The 14,707-nt window shown below is 41.1% G+C and overlaps 1 protein-coding gene across 18 annotated transcripts in view; it reads left to right on the forward strand.

Annotated features, from left to right (window-relative positions):
- LOC137423219 (DNA (cytosine-5)-methyltransferase 3A) overlaps nucleotides 1-14,707 on the forward strand; it is a 549,884-nt gene that overhangs the window by 261,987 nt on the left and 273,190 nt on the right. For 14 of the 18 annotated variants that reach the window (XR_010983654.2, XR_010983655.2, XM_068110127.2 and 11 more), the window contains exon 6: nucleotides 8,357-8,698. Coding sequence is in view for 16 of the 18 variants with exons in the window: in XM_068110127.2 (XP_067966228.1) it covers nucleotides 8,357-8,698 (342 nt within the window). In the remaining 2 variants the exon portion in view is untranslated. The remainder of the gene's footprint in view (nucleotides 1-8,356; nucleotides 8,699-14,707) is intronic. The other 4 variants (XM_068110130.2, XM_078774532.1, XM_078774536.1 and 1 more) reach the window with 1 other exon arrangement.

Consider the following 14,707-nt stretch of genomic DNA (forward strand, 5'->3'; position numbering starts at 1 on the left):
TCAAATTTTGCTCAATCTAAAACAGGCTGAAGTGCTGCACAGTGACAGCGTTGAGAACGAAGGAGACAAACATTGAATTTTCTGCCAATCCACATTGCCCAGTTTTGGAGCTGAGGAACAGGGAAGAGTTTATGAGATGTTAAGATCTCAAAGTTAATTTCTTTTTTGTTGTTGAACACAGTGAGTTCTAATCCTTTAATGCATGTGTGTCTGCATGATGCGATTCGCAAAAGATGGTTTTCACAAAATGTTACATTCATATATGCATTGTTGACCTGTGATGAAATATTCTGATATTGGCAATTGGGAATATAATTCCACACAACAAATTTAACATGTTAACTTCACAAAGTGTGAAGCGTGCCAGCTAATTAAGCATTGAGCATTTTTTTTGTTGTCACCTGGAGAGGTAGGCAAAGGGTCCTTTAACTTGCTTTTTAAAAACAGCTTTTGGAAAGGATATTTTTTTCTATTAGCCAGGCCAATGCGAATAAAAAATGAAACAAAGAAAAGCGTAGTCATCAGTATAGGCCTTTATGATGAGATGATGTGTTTGTACATTCTTATGTCGGCTCAATCACAAGTCTTCCCTTTAGCACACTTTGCACCCACATGCCTTTTCTTTAAATGTTGATTATTTTTCAGCTCTGTAAAGCCTCCCCAGTCATGCAGTGCAAATCCTGGAATGGATTCTTCAAAAAAAACTTGTTTGTTGTGCTGCTCTCGCCAAATCTCTGTCCCATTCATTGATCACCAGCATGGCTTTCACACCATGTGTTTGTCTTTGAAGAACCCAGCCATTTATCCTTGACCATCCATATCACATTCATTAATTATTTGCTCCAAATATTTTTTTCACACTATAAAATCATTAGTGCAATGTTTTCAATCTAGTGTAGAAAATACTGGCATATGGTAACTGCATTTGTGAATGCTGCAGTTGAAGAGTAACCAAAATCTGTAAGATTGCCCATGGTTCATGGGGTGAAAGAAATCCTGGAAAAGTTTTGATACTTTAAAAAAGTCCATAAATTCAGGCTTTGAAACGTCATGGAAAATCAAAAATATGTCATAAGTCATGGAAACATTTTGAAGTTTTATTGTGAAACTGAAATTTGAATCTTGGATAATAAATATACAGATAGTGGACAGAAAAAAATGGAAACATTAATGTAAAGTCACTTAATAGGGCATTGACCACCACGTGCGGCCAGTACGGCCTGTATGCATTGTGGCATCGAGTCCACCAGTGTCTGGGATTCTTTATGAGGGGTGCGGCAACATTCTTCCACGAGAAAGTCAATCAACTCGCACCTGTTTGATGGAGGTGGAAAACGCTGTCCAAGGAATCATTCCAGAATATTATATAAATGCCTTAACTGGGATCATATCTGGTGACTGGGAAGGCCATGACATATGGATGGCATCAATGTCATGCTCATTACACCACTGGGTGATCACACTTGCTTTGTGGATGGGGGCATTGGGGGGTCTCCTCTTGCAGCCACACTAGCCATAATTATAGGCAACCAAGCCTGTGCAGCATTTTTATACATGACCCTAAGCATGCTGGGATATTATTTGCACAATAACACTTTGAACACACCTATGTGGAAGCCATTGCATGGTGTCCCTAATTTACCGAGGTTTTTCCATTTTCTTGTCCACTACCTGAATACTGACTGGGTCACCAGTGAGTTTTTTGTATCTCACAAACTTTGAACCTCTCAAAAAACTGATAATAACATCTCATTTGAAATTAAAATTTTGTCTTTGGTGATTGAGTATTGAAATAACTTCATATTTTATGATGGGCGAATGTTTCCATTTTACAATATTTTAAATATGTGTGTGTGTGTGTGTGTGTGTGTGTGTGTGTGTGTGTGTGTGTGTGTGTGTGTGTGTGTGTGTGTGTGTGTGTGTGTGCATGTATATATATATATATATATATATATATATATATATAAATATATATATATATATATACTGTATATATATACTGTGTGTATATATATATATATGTATATATATATGTATATGTATATATATATATATATATATATATATATATATATATATATATATATATATATATATATATATATATATATATATATATATATATATATATATATATATATATATATATATATATATATATATATATATATATATATATATATGCATTTATATATATATATATATATATATAAATATATATATATATACACACACATATATATATATATATATATATATATATATATATACACATATACATATATATATATATATATATATACATACATACATACATACATACATACATACATACAGTCACGTGAAAAAGTAAGTACACCCCATGTGAAGCTTTCACTTTTTCATCATATTTCAACATACAGCTATTTGATCTTCATTTCAACAATATTGATAGATAAAGTTGATATAATATAACAAATATCATGAAACATTTACATTTTGTAGTCCATTGTATAATTAAAATAAACATAAATGCAAATTTCGCATGTGGAAAAAGTAAGTACACCCTTGGCTCTAATAGGTGGTATGGGACAGAAACAATCTCAAGTAAACGTTTCTTATAACTGTCTACCAGTCTCTGACATCGACTGGGAGAAATTTTTGCCCACTCCTCCATGCAGAATTCTTTCAGCTGTGCGATGTTTGAGGGGTTTCTTGCATGCACAGCTCGTTTAAAATCCCCCCACAACGTCTCGATGGGATTTCGATCTGGGCTTTGACTTGGCCATTCCAGAACCCTCCATTTCTTTCTTTTCAGCCATTCCTTGGTGGATTTACTGGTATGTTTAGGGTCATTGTCATGTTGCAAGGTTCACCTTCCGTTGAGCTTCAACTTTCCGACAGATGGCCTCACATTATCCTCAATCACCCTCTGGTACAATGAAGAATTCATAGTGCATTCTATGATGGTGAGCTGCCCAAGCCCTGATGCAGCAAAGCTGCCCCAAACCATAATATTTCCACCATCATGCTTTACAGTTGGTATCAGGTTCTTGTGGTCAAATGCTGTCTTTGGTTTTCGCCAAACATGTCTTCTGGTGCTGTGGCCAAATAGCTCTACCTTTGACTCATCTGTCCAGAGCACATTGTTCCAGAAGTATTGGTCTTTGCCTAGGTGTTCATTGGCAAACTTTAGTCTTGCGCTGATGTTCTTTCTGGACAGCAAAGGTTTCCTCCTGGCACAGCTCCCATGAATGAATGAATGAATGAATGATCGTTTTAAGGCCATTTTTCCTCGCTAGAGCGGGGGTTAGCCTTGCGGGCCCCATGACAATCATGGTTCCCTGTTTGAGGCAAATGTTTTTATGGCCGGATGCCCTTCCCGACGCCAACCCTTGGTCACGTTCTTACGATGCGCAGGGATATGGTGTACCTATTCTAAATCGGGGTACACTTCGTGATCATTCATCCCAGCAAGCTGGTACTCAATTTTCTGACCTCGGAAGGATGACAGGCTGAGTCAACCCCCCTGGCGTTAATTCAGCGATCAACCGGGATTCAAACTCAGGATCCTAGGATCCCAAGCCGGCACCCTAACCGCTAAGCCATCACCAGGCTGTAGATCAAATTTGTGCAGCCTCTTTCTAATGGTAGACTCGTGCACTTTGACATCAACAGTGGCAAGAGCTACCTGTAGGTCCCGTACTGACATTCTGGGGTTCTTAGAGACTTCTTTCAGCATCTTGCGGTCTGCTCTCGGGCTGAACTTGCTGGGGCGGCCTGGCCTGAACAAGTTGGCAGTTGTTTGGAATCTTCTCCACTTGTAGATGATCTTCCGGACAGTCGAATGATTGATTTCAAATTGTTTGGAGATCTTTTTAAATTCCTTCCCAGACTCGTAGGCATCTATAACCTTCTTTCTGAAGGCCTCCGAGAGCTCTTTTGACCTATGCATTGTGACGCCGCACACTTCAACAACAAAGAGCAAACCAAACGAAATCTCTGAGGTTTAAATAAGACAGGTTCCTCCAAGATCCTCTCCAACGATGTTCTAATCATTTGCACCTGAGCTGGTGCACCTGATTCTAATTTTAGGTATTTGAAGTAGTTGTAAATGTCGGGGTGTACTTACTTTTTCCACATGCGAAATTTGCATTTATGTTTATTTAAATTATACAATGGATGACAAAATGTAAATGTTTCATGATATTTGTTATATTATATCATCTTTATCTGTCAATATTGTTGAAATGAAGATCAAATAGCTGTATGTTGAAATATGTTGAAAAAGTCAAAACTTTACATGGGGTGTAGTTACTTTTTCACGTTACTGTATATATATTTGTGTCGTGTTGGTGAAGCGTGAAGAACTATACTCTTGACAGAACATCGGGCATTCGCCACAACTTGTCAGTATTTTCACGGCTATGAACCAATCTCTAACATGTTGCGACTTCATCACATGGTGCAGAAATGTCCTTTGCACAACTATGAGGCAATGTGGGCACTGCAAAAATGTTTTACATATACATACAGGCCGTGACAACAATTTGCAAAGAGAAGTAGTTGCCATTGCTATGGACCAGAATGCCAAGATTGCTCTGGTAATATGGCAGCCTTTCAGCAGCCCGTTACTTAAAGCCTGGTTTGGACACAGTTACGGCTCACTGTCATCGTAGGGTCTACCCCCACCAATGTTTCACGGTTAGAGGAAAAATAATGTATATACTGCTCTACACTCCTTACAAAAGAACAGCCCACAATGGGATTTAATCTCCGTCGTTGGTGACTTTAACACTTAGATCGGTGCATACAGTTGTGGCTTTGCAGCGAATTTACCCAATGAGTTTGTAGAAAAAAATGGCAATGGAGAACAACTCATAGACCCAGGCCTTGCCTTCAAATTGTGAATCTGTGAATCCCATTTCCAAAGGAAGTAATGAAGGCAGATAAGAAAGGGAATAGATCACATTCTTGTTAATACTCAATGAACAGCATGAGTGCAGCCTTCATGTTCACTGTTCAGTAAAACTTAATGGCTCTCATGTCTCAATGATAACTTCACTGAAATCCGTTTTGTAGATGTTAAAAGTAATTGACTCACAATATTCTTATTCAACTCTTGCAAATATATTACTGAACTGTTTTCACTAATTTTCCCAAGGAGTGAAATTGCTTTAAACTTCAAATGTGGAGGACCAAACAGCATACTTGGCAACCTTTCATGCGCCTTACTATTCAATTAATCTGTCTTAAAAGTGAAGATCACAAAAGCAGATCAGAATGCACTTCCAGTTAATAAAAGTTTGAAAGGTCTTTGAAAAAAACACAGAGAAATAAAATATTTTGACACTTTATGCAATAGAGATGATACTTGTTTGTTTCTCTGTCTATCTGACTATTTTCTCTTAAACTACTCGACCAGAGACCATAAAATCCAGTTTATTAATAAAGTTCAGTCACAGGAGTTCCAGTTGTATTTATATTTTTCCATTACGAATAACCTCGTATGTTTTTATCATTTACCTTACTTCGCCGCTATTGTTTCTGAGTAATAGCGAGATTCTGTCATCCCGCGAGACTGTGAATTTATAGCTACGTGTTTTATTTACTTTTAACATTGTTCTTAACTAGGGCATGCCCGTACTATATCTATATCTAAAATTATATCCCCCCCCCTCTATTTACATGAAATGGTTTGGTCCAAAGCGAACGGCTTGCGAGTACGGTGACAATCCCCCCCCCTCTATTTACATGAAATGGTTTGGTCCAAAGCGAACGGCTTGCGGAGTTTGGTAAAGAAATCGCCGCCATAGCATGCACAAACGCGCAGGAAAGCGAAAGAATCGCAAATTAGTTTTTATTAGTTTTAAAACATAGTTTAACGCCAACATAGCGCCAACATAGTTGTGAAATAAATGAATACGCTCTCAAATGTGCCGTCCGAGGCAGAGTCTGTTCGCCACGTTCGGCACACGTGATAGCTCGCTGCTCTCTGATTGGTTGAATCGTTTTTTGGACATAGCTCGGTAACTACTTGTCCGATTAATTTCAAACCTTGAAAAGGCACATCCTCGGGTCCCCAGCAATATACCTGGCAAGTTGCAAGTATATCGGACCCGTGGTTGTCGAGAAACAGCGGTCACAGACAAACAAACACACACACAGACACACACACACACACACACACAGAGATTACTGGAATTATAGATAGATGAACGAGAACAGGAATGAGGAAAATGGGAAGAAAGGCACTATCATATTTTGTTTGTTATTTGTGCTTTAATTCAATTCACATGTTTAATATGAATGTGAAAAGGATGTAATGCACCTTTTTTGAATGGAATTGCCAGTTGATGAAAACTTCCACATTTCACGTGGACAAGAAAAAATAATGAAATGAAATGATGGGCCTCACGGCCTCATCTTGACCCAAAGTTCCTTGTGTATCTTTGTATAATGTTGTTAAGAATGGGAAGAAAGAGGGAGATGAGGATAGTGAGTTGGGGTGGGAGGTTCAGGCATTTGAAGAGGAGGTGGGTTGAGGACTTGAATAAGAAAGGTGGGAGGGAATGACAGAGACTTTGGAGAGGGGATTGAGGCTTGGGGGGGGGGGGGGGGCGGTGTATTGCGGACTTGGGGTTCGGGGGGATCGAGGACTTGAAAAGGGAAGGGCAGCACAGAGAGCTGGTGCGGTCCCTGGGGACTGTGAGTTTGGAGAGGGTGGTTGATGCTTTGGGAGGAGGGGGAGGTTGAGTACTTATGGTTGGGAGGATGTTGAGAACTTGTGTTTTGTTAGGGGGGGAGTTGAGGTCTTGTAGAATAAATGGGGAGGGGAGAACAGAGAGTTGGGAGAGGGGCTTGAGACTTTGGAGTGTGGGGTGTTGAAGACTTGTGGTGGGGTGGAGGTTAAGGACTTGTTGAGGAAATGGGGAGAGGAGGACATAGATCTGGAGTGTGTGGTGGTTGAGGAAAGTGGGATGGGAGGACATGGAGTTGTGCACAGGGGGGAGCATAGAGATGTGACAGAGTTGGGAGAGTGGGTTTGAGGCGTTGGGTGGATTTGAGGAATTGTGGTGGAAGGGGGTCAACAACCTGGACTGGGGGAGGAGGGATTTGAAGTCTTGGAGTTGGAATGGGGGTTGATGACTTTGGGTGGGGAGGAGCTTTGAATACTTGGGATTGGGGGATTGGTGGCTTGAGGACTTGGGGTTGGGTGGTGGTGGGAGAGCTGATGACTTGAAGTCACATTTTACATGTGATGTTTCAGTTGGTTCCTGCTAGTTAATAATATTCTTTTTTTTATTTCTTTTTTTTTATATACAAGATCGAGGCTCGTGAAAGAGCTAACATTAATCACACAAAAAGTCAAACCGACACATAAAACACAAAATAAGGGGAGCGTTAGACAAGATGGGGAGAGAGGGGGAAGGACACAAACACAACATTTGAGAGCAGGGACATCGAGAGAAATGTGGGAGGGAGAGGGCTTGGGGGGAGGTGGGAGAGGTATAAAACATATGGACACTGCAAGGACTTCCAGGAAAGAAGTTGGAATTTCAAAAAAGTGTATCTGGGGTGAATTAGCGGGGGTAGAAAAGATCAAGGTTTTGGATGGGGGAAGATAAGAGATGGTGGTGAAGAGCTGTTTTAAAGACCTGGAGGGAGGAGTGGGATTGAAAGGAGTGGGGGAGTTTGTTCCAGAGGCGGGAGAAAAGGGGAATGAAAGAGTGAAGGTTAGCAGAGAGCCTAGATTTTGGCAGTTTAACCTTAAGAGGGTTGCTGGCAGATCTTGTGCGACCTGTAGGAATATTTGGGGAACAGAGCACAGATGGAGCTGGGGGAGCAAGGCGGAAGAGGAGTCGGTAGAAGACAGAAAGACCACCAACCTGCCTGTGGTGAGTGAGTGAAAGGCCCTCGGAGTTAGCTTCATCCAGGAGATTCCAATGATTCTGAAAGCTTTGGTTTCAACAGCGTGAAGCCGAGCTAGGTGTGAGGCAGGAGCACCGGCCCAGAGGGGGGAACAGTATTCCATTGAGCTGCAGATGAAAGCCTTGGTTTTAAGTTGGTTTTAAGAATATTTTATTGGATTAAGATTTGTTTCAGGCTTGTGGGAGGTCCAGTGAGTTAATACGTTTCAGGATTTAGGTCAGGTTTATGTCAATTTGAAATATCTGCGCTTATGGTGCTACATTCTGGAGCACACTGACATTTTGAGTGTAACAAAGCCACATTAACCTGAATTTTTTTATTTTACTTTGTCACCTAAGACATTAATGGCTACATAGAGACTTACAGAAAAATAGATCTACCAAATGCACTTTAAAAAAAACTTCCTTTAATTGTCATTCTCACCTTTCCCTCATATTCCTCATAGAAGCAAAGGAAGCCGAAAACTGGTGCCAGCTGTCCCCCAGTGCTCATGAGGCAAACGCTGCTATCACCAACAGCAGAATGTGAGACAGTCCTTCCTGAGGTTCAAAATTTCAACTTACATGAACGTGAACGGCCTGAACCACCAGCTCTCCAGTCCGAACCTTTAACCCAAGAGCCCATTTCAGTTCCTGAGTCTCAGGTTGAACTAGAAGTTGACGCAGAGAAAACCCCAGAGGAAAATGGCTCAACTCAGGTCAAAGAACTACTGGATGAAGACACATCACCTGGTCAGCCCACAGTGCAGGAACAGGACAAGTCTGTAAGAAAACTGATTGAATATGAGGTAGGTATACTTTATTATACCACGTGGTGAAATTGACTGTATATGTTCATCGTAATACTGATGTAATACTAATGATGGAAGTCCTGATGAAATTACCACCAATCAATTGAACATCACAATTTCTCCTTCATGTGGTATTTAAACATCTTAACTAGCTGTTGCAGACTTGTCAAACAAAACCAAACTTACTCATCCAAAAACAGACAAAAATAACAAGGATGCAAGTCCTCATTGAGGAAACAGGCTCCAGTTTCAACTTAAAATTTTTACACTTAAATAACTAAATAACTAACTGAATAAATAAAGATTGTGAAAATGTACATAAATCCAGATGTAATTCAAGGTGCTTTATAGGTAGTGGTTTTGGTAATAGGCGATCACAACCATCCTTGACCATGTTGTTGAACGTCAACTGAGGCCCTCACTTTTCTTTTTTCCTCCCTCACTTTTTTATTCCGCCCTCACTTTTTCACCTTTGTTCGCTTTTAAACTTTTTTTCTCCGCAACTGCTTGAGCAATTGACACGAAACGTCCAACATAGGCCCGCCTACCCATGGAGAATATTTTAACAAAGTTATATGATGATTGGATGGAAAATGCAATTGCAGGGTGTTCCGCGTATCAGGAATACACAGCCTCCACCTTGCTTCGATTGACCTTGGCGGAATAGGTAAATGAACCACCTTGGCATGTAGGTTATAGGATGGTAAAGTGTGTAAAAATAAATAAATCATTCAAAGTTGTGTGTTCGTCGTGGAGATGGTAAAGGGAATATAAATAAATCATTCAAGTTGGAATGTAAGGCGAGGTGATGGTAAAATGTATATACAGTAAACTAGAACGGCACTCAGTAGAGAGCATACCTCCACTTGGTGAACGGTTTACGTTTTGTATCTCAGAGTAGACCTGAAAATCACAACACAGAATCACATTTAATCAAAATCAATCACAGGAATCACCATAGGTCCAGTCTTTCATACCCTGATCTACCCCTCGTTTTTGGCCATATCACTCAATGGTGAAGAATCACTTAAAAAATTATACTAGCTGTATCTGGATCCAGATCTTCAACAAAATTGAATCGATTCTTCCTTGTCACACACACAACCTGTCCACCAAGTTTCATCCAAATCCATCCATAACTTTTTGAGATATCCTGCTATGTATCGTTTTTGGCCCTATCTCCCAATGGTGAAGAATCACTTGAAAAATTTAATAATCCTCATGTCCGAATCCATATTCAGATCTCCACCAAAATCGAATCGTCCTTGTCAGCCACCCAGCCGGTCCACCAAGTTTCGTCCAAATCCGTCCACAACTTTTCGAGATATCCTGCTATGTATCGTTTTTGGCCCTATCTCCCAATGGTGAAGAATCACTTTTAAAATTATAGTAGCCGAATCCGGATCTTCACCATCTTACTATAATTCACCAAATGTCCATCCGTCCGTTTGAAGGTACTGCGAGAGGTGGAGGGGAGAGGGGGGGTAGGGGAGGGGAGGGGAGAGAGGGGGTAGGGGGAGGGATGGGGCAAGGGTAGGGGGAAAGGGGGTGGAGGGGGAGGGAGGTGGGAAGGGGAGGGGGGTGAGGGGGTAGGGGAGGGGAGGGGGGAAGGGGGAGGCAGGAGAGGAAGGGGGTTCATATATATGCTGGTGGGTGAATGGGGTGAATGTGGCGTTCATCACGTTTCTGAGTTGAGTGTGATGCCTATCAGGAAGAAGAAGAAGCCGTACTACCAACTTCGTACACTTCCGGAATTGTTTGATTTATTTGTATTCAAATGTCTGGTGATTGTTTTTTATTTATTTATGCGAATGAGCTACTTGTATATAACTGTCATTAATTTTAAAAAGCTTAGGCACTATCGAGCGATATTATTATTATTGTTTTTTTAACTCCAAAAATACCGATCCTTTTTTTTTTCAATTGTTTTTGCTTTTTTTGCCTAAAACACTCCCAGGCACTCACTGATGAATCTCTGAAAGTTTGACGAAGATCCGTTCAGCCATCTCTGAGAAAAATGGCGACACACACACAGACACACACAGACAGACATCTCTCTTATATAGTAGATTATATTATATTGTTTATTTTTATATTATTTAATATTATATATATATATATATATATATATTTTTAAATATAACATATCATATTATGTATATAATATTTTAATTATATTTTATTGCATATATTATTAGATATTATTATAATATTATTGTATGTGCTGAATGTAAGGGCCCACAAGGCTAACCCCTGCTCTAGCAGGGAAAATGGCTTTAACATGCAATGTTGTTGTGTTTGTTGTGCTGAATATGAAGGAAATGCGTCCTCTTATTTCCAAGTAGAGGTTCCGGATTGATGCCCAGATTCAAAGCGTCAACAATGAAGAAGAAGAACATTCTACCACCCTGTATTTCATTCTAAAGGGTTCTAAAGGGTAATTCTAAACGGTTCTAAAGAGTAATTTTAAAGGGTTCTAAAGGATAATTTTAATGGGTTCTAAAGGGTAATTCCAATGGGTTCTAAAGGGTAATTCTAAAGGGTGATTCTAAAGTATGATTCTAAAGGATGATTCTAAAGGATGATTCTAAAGGATGATTCAAAATGGTGATTCTAAAGGGTTTGCGAGGTTTGCGAATTATAAAGTGATTGCGAGGGGATATGATAGAGGTGTTTAAGATAATGAAGGGTGTGGAAAAGATAGGTGCAGTGCAGTTTTTTTTAGCAGAGCAGACATTGTTAGGACCAGGACCCATAGCTTGAGGGTAAAAATAAAATCGCACCCATGTCTGAAAGAAGCGGTTCAGATTGTCATTTTTAATATGAAATAGGCAAATCCTAGAGGCGAATGAAACCCTTTAGAATTACCATTTAGAACCCTACGAATTACCCTTTACAACTCTTTAGAATTACCCTTTAGAATCACCCTTTAGAATGACCCTTTATGATCTGGTCTTGAGGTGGAGGGAGCAGGGCTGAAGAAATGGGGAGCTGTCTGCACATTGCCCAATATTTTGATGCAGCTCTTTGTATGGGAGCATCCAAGCCCCTCTTGAACTTGAGTAACCTCTCCACGACTGGGTCAGCGTTTTGCACCCTGCCGACAATTGCCCGCATGTCCTGCAGCAATTCGCCCAGGAACTGGTCTGTGAGGTTGGACCTCGGAACCTCTTCCTGATTACTGCCCGCCTCCGCCTCCTCCTCCTCGGAAACCTTTGGAATGGCATCCAACTTATCCTCAATGAGCGGGTTTAGGGAACGGTTCAACATCATGGTTTTCAGTATGAAGTCCCTTGTCTGCATGTTGTCCTCAATCCATATTCTGAGATTCTTCTCTGTCCTTTCCATGTGGACATTCCGGACATGGGTGACCACCTTCGTACTCATACAGCACTCGCTGAAAGTTTCTCACAATTCGCCTTCTCCTTCTTCTGTATGTAGCAAACGGTGGATTCGTTGATGCCGTAATACCTGCCCACAGAGCCGCACTCTCTCCTCTCGAAAGCCAGTCAAGCAGCTCCACTTTCTGGCTCAGGCACATCACTTTCTTCTGCCTCTTGGTAGTTGACGCATCTCCGGCACTGGTCTTGCACTTGGGAGCCATAATTGAACGATGAGCAGAGCGAGTCAAAAACACAGGTTGAAGCAACGGGACGAGAACAATGATTGAGATTGAGGACACAGTCTGTTTATGTAGGATTTCAAGCATTGTGGTTAGATGCGGGAAGTACTCTGTCCATTGTTTGTGGGGGATGTTATCGATGATGCCGTATTGAGCCTATCTGCTAATTTCAATAATAGATTTAATGAAGCATTTGCATTCTATAATTCGCAGGGTTGACATTTTCGTCGTTGATGGAACATCCCCCGACGTGTTTTCATTGTGTAAGATCTCTGATGATTCTTTGCTGTAAATTGCAAACTGTAATCGATCTAATGAAGCATTTGCATTCTATAATTCATGGAGTTGACTTGTTTACACATCTGATTGGATATCCCGCGAAGCTCGCTTGTCATGCGGGTAAGATTCGCGTTCCCGAAAGCCATGAAAATGCAAATCACATAGCAGTGAATGTACTGTATAAGCACGTCATGCTCGCGGCATGTAGATGTTTTTTTGTGTATGTACATCCAGCTGCTTTATTCATGGTTGGTGAAAGATGGGATTTATAAATGTGTCAAGCTGGTGGCTCATGAAAAAAAATTTGCGCCCCTGAAAAACCGCCAATTCCTGGATCATGACCGCGAATAGGGGGAAAAAAAACGCGATTTCGCGGAACACGGCCGCAAATAGAAAAGAAACCGCGAATTTGCGGGACACTTTTCCGCGATTAGAGAAACAGGTCGCATTTTATCAAACGTGAATACACGGATTCCGCGAATAGCGGAACCGTGAATAGCGGGATCCAAAAGTATATGTGTTCCCACACAAATCCCTGCCAACCCGATAAATGCAACGTGCCATCAAACGCCTTGTGCACATGCGCACCGCACCGCTTTGCCTCTGGCCCGGATAGCTTTAGTAGGCCAAACTCGAGTCTATTTCAAAGACGGAGGATTTTAAATGTCACAAATGAATGACTGGTGCCTTAAACCATGGTTTCATCTCCCTTTTTATGAGCTTTTTACATCATGCCACACAATCATGTAACCACGCAAACCTAGTCGATTTAATATTGTGTTAAACCTCATTGCTACATAAGGTAAAGCTGACCAAGGTAAGCTACACAAAGTATGTACTACTTGTGAATGTCTGCAACTGGAGAAGAATCCGGATAGGATTTGAAACAGGAAAGGGCTTATCTTGTGTATCTTTTCATATTTGCTTTTTGCAGCCTTCTTTGGCTAGAAGAGCATGGGAGTAAATCTATTTGATAATCCTAGCCACCTGGGGTAATTGATTCAGTGAGAGGTGATTGGTTATTTCCTCAAATTACGATGAGAGACGTGATTGGGTCTTGTTATCTATATGTTAACTGCTATTGGCATTGCACGTGGTACATGCTTGGGAACCTCGATGGCGTGCGTTATGTCTATGCTGTCGCGCATGATTTGTCAACTCGTGATGAAACTGGTCTGGCGGATGAGGGCATGTGTAGCATTGGCATTATCATGTATGTACTACTTGTGAATGTTTGCGCAGCCTGAAGAAGAATCTGGGTAGGGTTTGAAATTGTAAAGGGCTTACCTTTTGTAGCTTTGAACATGGTTGCTTTGGGCAGCTTTCTTTGGCTTGGAGAGCATGGGCGTTAATCTATTTGATAAGCGTAGCCACCTGGGATAATTGATTAGGTGAGAGCTGATTGGTTGGTTATTCCCTCGAATTACGGGTGAGACACATGATTTGGTGTTGTTATTTATACTAGGGCGTGCCCGTACGTGGGTGCAAAAAAACATGCGTGCAAACAACAACAACAAAAAAAAACTTTGAAACCACGTGGCAGTAACGACCACAGAACCCCCCCCTCTATTTACATGAAATGGTTTGGTCCATTCGCAAAGCCAAAGCGAACGGCTTGCGAGTACGGTAGAACCCCCCCCCCTCTATTTACATGAAATGGTTTGGTCCATTCGCAAAGCCAAAGCGAACGGCTTGCGAGTACGGTGACCATAGCTCGGTAACTACTTCTCCGATTAATATGAAACCTTGAAAAGGCACATCCTCAGGTCCCCAGCAATATATCTGGCAAGTTTCAATTAGATCGGACCCGTGGTTGTCGAGAAACAGCGGTCACAGACAAACACACACACATACACACAGAGATTACTGGAATTATAGATAGACTAGGGCGTGCCCGTACGTGGGTGCAAAAAAACATGCGTGCAAACAACAACAACAAAAAAAAACTTTGAAACCACGTGGCAGTAACGACCACAGAACCCCCCCCCTCTATTTACATGAAATGGTTTGGTCCATTCGCAAAGCCAAAGCGAACGGCTTGCGAGTACGGTAGAACCCCCCCCCCTCTATTTACATGAAATGGTTTGGTCCATTCGCAAAGCCAA

Source organism: Myxine glutinosa, chromosome 3 (genome assembly GCF_964187855.1).
Source record: "Myxine glutinosa chromosome 3, kmMyxGlut1.1, whole genome shotgun sequence".
In the NCBI taxonomy this organism is placed as follows: Eukaryota; Metazoa; Chordata; class Myxini; order Myxiniformes; family Myxinidae; genus Myxine; species Myxine glutinosa.